Genomic DNA, 9,657 nt, shown 5'->3' on the forward strand with positions numbered 1-9,657 from the left:
ATTGCAGACGTTTAATTAAAGACTTTGCAAGGCCATTTTCAGTGTGAACATGAGCTACATGATGTTCCACTTTTATCCCAATTGATAAGCAATAATCATTAAATGCTTGGGATGAAAACTCAGCAGCATTATCAAGTCTAATAGATTTAACTGGATTATTGGGAAATTGTGTCCGTAATCGGATTATTTGTGCCATTAATTTTGCAAACGCGAGGTTGCGAGATGACAATAGGCATACATGAGACCATCTAGAAGATGCATCTATTAAGACCATAAAATATCTAAACGACTCATTAGGTGGGTGAATAGGTCCACAAATGTCCCCTTGTATACGTTCTAAAAACGCAGGGAACTCAATCCCAACCTTTGTTGGTGATGGTCTTATAATTAACTTGCCTTGATAACAAGAAGTGCAAGAAAATTCATTATTTAAAAGAATTTTCAAATTCTTTAATGGATGCCCATTTGAGTTTTCTATGATTCGTCTCATCATAATTGATCCAAGATGGCCCAATCAATCATGCCAAAGTACAAAAGTATTGGAAGCAGTAACCTTTTTGTTTAAGGTAGAATGTGCCTCAATTACACTAATTTTTGTCCAATACTGGCCACAAGATAAAGATGAGAACTTCTCAATAATTTTTTTCTGGCCAGAGACATTTTTGGTAACGATGAGATATTCCATATTATTCTCATCTATTGTCTCAATATGAAATCCATTTATGCGGATATCTTTAAAACTCAACAAGTTCCTCTTGGACTTGGAGGAGAACATTGCATTTTCTATGATAATTATTGTTCCCATAGGCAGAGTTATAGTAGCTCTTCCAGAGCCTTCAATTAGATTACTACTACCAGAAATTGTAGTAATATTTGCCTTACACATACTTAAATGAGAGAAATATTTCGTCTCTTTGAATATTGTATGTGACGTACATGAATCAGTTATGCAGATATTTTTACAATTGAACTTTGATCCAAGTTTGCTTTGAAAGATAACAATATTTGCTTCCTTAATTTTCTCAAAGATCTTCTTGAGATGGTAGAGCCTCGTGCTGATAACGTGTTATAAAATATAACCCAAAATAACAATATAGAACAAGCAAAAACAAATTAAGAGATATAGAGAGAAAGAGAGGAAGAGGGATTCTTATTTCTTCTTCAATTGTGTGTATTTTCCTATCTATTACAAGACCTTTATATAGTCATAAAAAGTGAAGAAAATATGTCATGAAATATGTCATTGAACATACAAAATATGTCATTGAATATGTCATTAAGCATTTGAGATGAAGATCATGAAAGAAGAGTAGACATCCACCATAATGTAATATTTATCGTAACAGAAAATAACTTTTGATAAACATAGGAAATTTCCCCAAAATAAAAAAGACCAGAGAATAATTTAGGTGTGGGGCCATGAGGGAGGCCACCAAACGGTGGCGGGAACCAACGGAAATTAGCTATGTGCGAAATTCTTAACCGCTCAAGGGCAAATTCCTCTTTAATATACCAAAAATAAACTAACATTTAAATTTTTTTAGCAAATTATCAAAAGAATGGCTACTCTTTGTCTATCTTCATCTTCTTCGCTTAAACTAAAGGAAATCTCCGCTTTTCATTCTTTCCCAACAAATGCAAATTTCTCATCAAAACCCTTTTGTGAGAATTTACCGGTCAATCATGCGCTTTATTGTGAGAGGCGATTGCAGCAAGTACCGGAATCTTGGAAGTGGAGGACAAAGACGTCATTCTTTCCTTTTTTCTCGACCAAAAGCAAAGACATTGAGAGCCTTAAGCTTGAGCTTTTCGAAGCCATAGCCCCTCTTGATCGTGGTGCCGAGGCTACTACTGAAGACCAAAAGCTTGTTGATCAGGTGTTTAATCTCTATTTTCGAATTCCTCTTGGGTAGTTTCTGCTGTTGTGAACTTGAAAATTTGTTACTGTATTTTAGGTATTTTGGGGACTTTATTGTAGTGGTAAATTAAATAAATAAAGTGTCCGCTGCTATGAGTTAAATCTGTTAGATAAGGAGTTCACACAATTATTCAATATGCTATGGTAGCACGTAGGCGTTTTGGGTTCATTCTTGGCTCCTCCTATAACAAAAATACTACGGCGTGTGCTTGGTTTAGGAAAAAGTATTTGGTCACGGGTGAGGACTGAGGGGTGTATCACAAACATAATTACAGTGTGTCATCTCCAACAATTTAAGCTTATATGGATTGGTCCGTGCAATTCAATAAACATGATTAGGATTATGGTCAGATCAATCAGTTACATTAGTACGTGGACATAATGACGCGATGAGTTTAGTTTTTGAAGTGTCCTTGGTGTCCTCCTTTTGGCCTTAGCAAATTGAATAGGGGGAAAATTGCTGGTTGATAGCAGGAAGCCTTTCCGTGCCTATTTCATTGCATTTTCATGGCTAATTGTCGCAGATTGCAAGTAAACTTGAGGCAGCTAATAAAGTGAAGGAGCCCCTGAAATCAAGCTTGTTGAATGGAAAGTGGGAGCTTTTGTATACCACATCTCAATCAATTCTCCAAACTAAGGTCTGTTCTAATCTTATTCTTTCTTCTGCACATTTCTGTAAGCTAAGATGCTCCTGGTCATTTATCATCTCCTTTTTTCTCAAATGAGCAGATTATTTCAATTACTGAAATTGTTAGTTTTACAAGTAAAACTCTATGGTGTGCAGAGAAAGGGAAAATACATAGGTAGTTAGTCACTTCTACCCTTTTGTTCTTTTATCATTATCAAGTGCATAGGTCCTTGCCCATGAATTGGAAAATTTAAAGCAGTTAGTTGATTCTTACTTATCTTCCTTGCACTGGACTAAATGAGATAAGCAAAGGATGATGTCTACATCTAGTCACATTAAAGTTGCTTCATCTGCATGTGATATCAGTTCCTATAATTGTTTAGGAATAATCAGAAGGTTAGACATCCTTTTGTTGTTTTCTGTTCATTTTTGTCTAAAAGATAGTATTGGATAGTTTAGCATGCTGTAGTCTAGGTGCACTGTTATTTAGCCTCAAGAAAAAGGGTCGGTACTCCAATGGATGAGAAGAACTTCGATTAATGCACCACTGGCGTTTCCATGTTCCCTTTCTCCAACTTCTTAAACTACAGTGGAATATTACTTGGTTCAGTATTTTAGTTGGCTTCCATGTTGTGGCGTGCTTCCTCTATTTTGTGATGTCATCAAAATGATATGGTTGATTGGGTGATCATGATGATGATTATGATGAGTGTGTTCTGTGCTTGACTAGTTTTCCAATTCGCATAGTCCTTACTATCGGTTTGCTCCGTTATTAATGGGATTTATAATTAAATAGCGACAAAAGTACCTCCATGCTTCCAATATCAAGCATAATAAATAATATTTTTCTATTTTCATTGACTTTGCGGAAGTTGCCTTTAGAAAATATTCTTTCTTCTTCTTCTGAGAGTGTTGGATGATCAACTCCTTTTCTATTTTCCTTCTGTTGTTTAAATGTTGGTTTTAGATCACACTTTCGATTTGTTTTCTTCACTCCAACCTTCAATATTGTGTTAAAGACGTAGTCTACAGTGACAAACGACAGCAAGATTCTAGAAAGGAAAAACTAAAGACGGCTGTGATATACATATGCACTATTGCTTGCTGAGCTTATGATCAGTATTCTGTTGTGTAATTTCTTTGTTTGATGTGCTTCATTCCTAACTGTAACGACAAAGCTCTTGTTCGGATATCATTTTGGCAGAGGCCCAAAATCTTGAGACCCAATGGAAAAATTTACCAGGCTATCAATGCAGATACATTGAGGGCTCAGAATATGGAGACATGGCCGTTTTTCAATCAGGTCCATTTTTTTTATCTCACAGAGAATTAGGAAAGAATCTCTAGTATTTTATCTTATGCTGTGAAATATTATCCTATTTAACTTGTAACTTGTGAAAATTTGCCTGTTTCTCTAGTTGCTGTGTTAGTAATACTCAGGAAATCTAATCAAGTTTGTTTCATTTTCACTGAAAGGACCACATTCTCTTAACAGGAGTATTAGGCCACATCTCATGGTTCATATGTACACCATACAAGTACATACCTCTTTGTGTGTGTGCGTAGATTTGGTAACCTGGTTTTCTTCCCTATGAGTTATATTTCATAAGTATCTCTTTAGTTTAGTCACCTTGATTAGTATATGCAGCTTGCAGATTTTAAGGTCCTTCTCAAAACTACTGTGAACTTTGAAGAAGTTTTCTTTTGCCCGGAAAAAAAGATGCACACACACACACACTCCCACTTTCTTTAAGATATGAAATATTTCCACGAATAGGAAGATTCACGCAGGAAAAAAATACTAGGATCGATAATGATCTCAGTATAAGTATGTGATTTTGTTATAACCTGTTGGAACTGCTGCTTTTTGTGGATGTTTGCAATTTCTGTGAAAGGTAAGAGGTAAAAAAAACTGATGCTCGATTTCAGTCAGGATACATATCATAGGCTGGTTTTTGTTCCTTGAAAGTTATAAAAATTAAGTTTTTAATCAAGTTGAGATTCTCATTGTCCTGGATTCCAAGAGAAAAATTTGACATATATTTAAGGAAGGGTTATCCTTTGTCAATATTAAAAAGGAAATGTTTCATCTTTGATATTTGCAATAAAGTTGAGGTCAGTTTTCTTACAATCTCTGCAGGCCACTGCCAATTTAGTTCCTATTAATGAACGGAGAGTTGCTGTAAAATTTGACTCTTTCAAGATAGCTGGTCTGGTAGGTGAAACCTTATTTTTGGTTTGGAAATTTAAGTAGCCAGCTGCATTTTATTGTATTCATTAAGGCACATGACTGTGACATCAAGATATTTCCATTTCTACTTACCTATCTCTCTGTTACTGCTTGCTTCATGGTGAATTGGGTAGAAACACTAAACCAAATGTATAAAGCTTTACTTATTAACTTTTCTTGGACCAATCTTTTCTCTGGCTTGTAGATATCCATAAAAAGCCGTGGAAGTGGTCGTGGTCAACTTGAAATCACATACCTGGACGAAGAACTAAGGTAAAGAAAAAGAACCCACCCTGTAATCATTAATGATTCTTGTATAGTGGTCTTCCTTATAGGCTAGTCATGTTCAGAAAGCATGACCATTGACAACTACATTCGAGCAGCATCAGTTCTCCTATTTAGCTTCCTCGTTTCATAAAGATCGACTGTTTTTGATTGTGCAAGCCCATGCTCTCGTATCTCTTATTAGCCATGAAATTGCAGTTTGCGTTTCTTTTGGGGGGAACATGAACCACGATACATCTAGCGTGCTCAGGTGTCTAATTGTACAACAATTCTATGAAAATAAAAGCAATATATTTGAAATGGGAACACTGATGTTTAGTAAGTTGGTATGATAGACTAGTAATTTATTGTTCTAAAGTTAAATACATACTCCAAAGGACTTCTTCCCACCCTATCGAACATGGTCCATCTTTACATTAGGTTAAGTGGGGTGTTTGGGACCGCAGGTTCAAGTTCTTATATGTATTGAACCTGTGACATTTAAGAAAATAATTCCAAAAATAAACTGTCTGCCCGTTGCCTTCTATTTCTGGTTTATTTGTCATCTAACTTCCTTTTCGTGTTTAATTTTGCTTGTCATATAACGTCATCATTTACAGGATATCAAGGGGAAACCAAGGAAACCTGTTTATTCTAAGAATGGTGGATCCATCATATAGAGTCCCTCTTTAGGCATATTTTCTGTTGATGGTGATTGTCTCAATGTGGTTGCTGTTAGAACCGTTGCAGTAGGAATTCAGTAGTAAAAGAAGTTCTCTGAAGTAGTTCAGCTCATTGCTGGAAACAAGATATACATCTGAACCTCACAAGATATGCTTCATGGTAGAGTATATTCCAAGACTCCAAGTGAGCCTACTTCAAATGTTTATTTAACCATGACCGGCCATCATACTAACAAATAAATGTATTCCTTATAGCTAGTGAGTCTGCTTCAAATCTTTATTTAACTATAACCGACCATCATAATGGCAAAAAATCGCTCGCTTTATCTTTGCACGAAAACCCTTCGTGTCTTCGGGCAAAGAGGGGCAGCTGTAAGCACGTGATTTTTGCCCTATATGAGAATTACTCCCAAAAAATTCAAAAATAAAATGATTTTTCTTTGGTGTGCAATTTTGTGATATTTTGTGATATTTTGAATAATTATTTGTATTTGTCTGTGCATGTTTATTTGCTAAATTAATAAAAAATACAAAAATATGTCGCATTTTGCATGTAGGATTTAATTCTACAATTGTTAGTAATTAAATTTGTTTTACAAAAATTAAAAATTACAAAAATAGGCATCGTTTGCATTTTTAGCATTTAATGTCCAAATATACAATTTTATGCTTAATTATTACTTAATTGTGCGTTAATTGTTATTGGGAGTTAATTTGCGCTTTTATAACTTAATTTAATTCTTAATAATAGTTTAAGTATTTTTATAAATTAGTTTTAGAGAAATAAAAGAAGAAAAGAGAGCGAAAATATAAAGAAAGTCGGAATTGGGCCTCTTCTTCGATTTCAAGCCATAGGCCCAAAAAATGGCCCAAACAGTCCATTTCGAACTGGGTCGACCCAGTCCATAACCCAACACCCCTATTATCTTACAAACAACACAAAACAAAAGAAAAAAGGAGAAAAAACCCTAAAAAGACTAGGAAGTCATCCGCCCCCCCCCCCTCCTATCTTCTTCTTCTTCCTCAAGCTTCTCCAAGGTCATCCATGGCTTCCCCCTCAAAGCTCAACCATGGCTGCCCAACATCACACTTACACACACACTGTTGCAGCGTCAACCTTCTCCAAACAGACCCAACAAGCTTCACTTCATCGCCTTCGGAGCTCCCTCGTCGCCATCGATGCCTCGTCGATTTCATCATGCTTCCTCCTCGCGTCCAGCCATTGATGCTACTGTTCACGCAGCTGTGCCTGTGTCGTCACTTCATCTTCTTCGTCCAATGAACAACAGTCCAACTACTTCTTCTTCGTGTTCGTCAACGCTCGTTGCCATGGCTGCTGTCGCGACTGCGTCTTCTCTTCGTCGACCGCGGCTATCGCCGCTACTTCCGAGCACGTCGAGATGCTGCCATGGTCGACCAGCTGCTCCTGTTCCGAGCACGTCAACTGCTGCCCGTGTCCAGCTGCGACGAGCAGCCATGGCTGCTCCGAACGGATGTCGCCGCGGTTTCTCCTTAACCTCCATTGCTACTGCTTCGACGTTGTTTCAGCCGAATCCTTAAGTTCGAGTTCGTCGTTGGTTAGTCGTTCGTCGTTTCAATCCGGTTAGTTGTTTTGAATTTTATTTTGTCCATTTTCGTTTTTATATTTCTCAAAATTAAAATCGTTAAATATTTGATTCTTGTTTTGTTCGTTGTTCATCGTTGAAATCGTTTTTCTAGTTTGTTCATGTTCATGTGCTTTGTTAAAATTAATTTTCAGATTTCAAAATAGAAGTTTAATTAGTTGTTTTCATGTTTATTTCATGTTTGTATTATTGTTTAAGTGAATATTTGTTAGTTTAATATTAGTTAGATACAAATTGAAGTTTAATTAATTGTTTCTTCAATTTGTTTAATGTATTTTATGTATTTTCCGGAAAATTGTTAATATTGTTAAGTTCAAGTTTAAATTCATAATTATTTCTTCTTAGTTTTTGTTTTGTCATTTGCCTAAAAGAATTTAGTTGTAATAAGGGAAGTATGTTGGTTTTAGTCATTTGAATCCGTCGTTTTTATTTTTAGATTTAATTCATGTTCATATTATGTTTGTTTGATTTTGAATCCGAAATGTGTATAGTTTGATTTCTTGTTTACCATTTGTGATTATTTCTTGAATTGGTCTCATAATCTTGTTTAAAGTTTAATATAAGAATTGTTTGTTGTAATGTTGTTAGAGTGGATTTTAAGTTCAATATGATTGAATTTAGAAATCTAAATATACTTGTTTGTTGTTGTTGTTGAATCCGAAAATAGGATTGTTTGTTGCTAAAATATTGTTCAATCAAATTTTAGTTGTTCTTTGTTGTTCAATTTGTGTTCATGTGATTTGTTGTTGAAATGTTGAAGAAATCATGTTCATGTGATTTGTTGTTGAAATGTTGAAGAATTCATGTTCATGAAATTTGTTGTTTGAACATTGTTAGAAATTAATCATATTGTCTATATTTTGGTTAAGTTTGATTAATTGATGTGTTATAGCTGATGGGTAGTTTGGTAATTTATAGTACTTTCGGGGGTAAAATAGTAATTTGTAATAGGGTCGGAGGGGTAGTTTAGGAATTGTACATTTTGTAATTGTTTATTTGAATCATGGGGGACAAAATGAAATGGGGTGGGATGTGATATGGTTATTTAATATAAAGAGGGGACAAGACAAAATTTAGTGGGGGAATCTTGCATTATTTTATGTTAGGCATGGGGGACAAAATATAATGGGGTGGTGTGATATGTTTATTTAATGTAATGAGGATGAGTGAGAAGATAATGGGTTTGGTAGAGAAAATGGGTTGATTTTAATTGATTAAAAGATTTATGGGATGGGATATAAGTAGAAGTCTTGAAATCAGATAGACAGACAGAAAAAAACGGGAGAGAAAAACAAATCTGAAAATAAGAGAGAGAAAAGGGCTGAACATTTAAGAGATAGAAAATTACGAAAAATATTTAAGCTTTCAAATATAAAAAAAAACTAAAAAAAATATTCTGTTTTCTTTTGTTGTTTGAAATCAGAATTAATTGTTGTTTCATAAAAGCTAGAAGCTTTTGTTTTTTTGGATTACTACTCCACCGGTCTGTTACTGGGTTGTTACTGTTGCTGGGCTATTGTTGCTGTGTTGTACTGATTTTACTGCTGCTGCTGATTCTCATATTCATTTTCTTTTGCTTCCAATATCAGGTACACAACTGAAAAGCTGTTTATTGTAATCCGAAATATGAAGCGTGAATACATATGAAGAATGGAAATTTGAAGTTTTAATTTCGTTTTTTTTCTTTGTTCCTTTTGTTGATTGTATTTAAGCTATTTCATGAATTACTAAATAATAACTGGAATAAGAAAATAATATCATAAGTTAGTCTGTAATAAATCAGTTCGGCAAAATAGGTTAATTCACTAGTTATGAAGGCTTCAAGATTATAGGTTGATCATGAACAAGTAGCTAAATTTAGCTAAGACACGAATTTAAATTAAACATCGTAAATTAGGCATTAAGGCATGACTTGAGCTTAAGCAAGATTAAAAGAACGTTTAAGTCTAATAAACTTTCTAATAAGCTTTAGTAATTATGGTTAAATCTAGTTTTCAAATGATTGTGAATAATTAATCTCAATAATATTTTTTAAAAAAATAACAATGCTGAGTTTTAATCTAGCTATATTTGTTTATTTTGAATATTAGTTGTTGAATTTTTATTTTATTTATAATTTCGAAATTAAGAGTAAAATTCCTTTTTCATCAATATTTGTATTAATCAAGCAATTAGCATGTCATGTCTTCTTAAAATAATAAAAAGCTAGTAATTAATTAGAATTTTCTTTCTTTATTTTAGAGACTAATTTTTATAGAAAAATGTAGTCATTTTAAGATTTGTCCATTTAAAATAAATGAGATGAGCCT

At 34.2% G+C, this 9,657-nt stretch overlaps 1 protein-coding gene across 1 annotated transcript; it reads left to right on the forward strand.

The window, feature by feature from the left end:
• Positions 1-1,508: 1,508 nt before the first annotated feature.
• LOC104248526 (probable plastid-lipid-associated protein 4, chloroplastic) lies at positions 1,509-6,031 on the forward strand. The gene is made up of 6 exons (XM_009804796.2): positions 1,509-1,877; positions 2,443-2,556; positions 3,751-3,849; positions 4,687-4,761; positions 4,982-5,049; positions 5,661-6,031. The coding sequence occupies exons 1-6, from the start codon at positions 1,560-1,562 to the stop codon at positions 5,731-5,733; spliced, it is 747 nt and encodes a 248-aa protein (XP_009803098.1). The 5' UTR covers positions 1,509-1,559; the 3' UTR covers positions 5,734-6,031.
• Positions 6,032-9,657: the final 3,626 nt, after the last annotated feature.

Source organism: Nicotiana sylvestris, chromosome 1 (assembly GCF_000393655.2).
Source record: "Nicotiana sylvestris chromosome 1, ASM39365v2, whole genome shotgun sequence".
In the NCBI taxonomy this organism is placed as follows: Eukaryota; Viridiplantae; Streptophyta; class Magnoliopsida; order Solanales; family Solanaceae; genus Nicotiana; species Nicotiana sylvestris.

Bases quoted from the DNA above. Each gene is read 5' to 3' on its own strand.
- LOC104248526 (XM_009804796.2), top strand. From the start codon at position 1,560: ATGGCTACTCTTTGTCTATCTTCATCTTCTTCGCTTAAACTAAAGGAA. The intron at 2,557-3,750 runs GTCTGTTCTAAT...TCATTTTGGCAG, and splicing joins AATCAATTCTCCAAACTAAG to AGGCCCAAAATCTTGAGACC. The intron at 5,050-5,660 runs GTAAAGAAAAAG...CATCATTTACAG, and splicing joins TACCTGGACGAAGAACTAAG to GATATCAAGGGGAAACCAAG.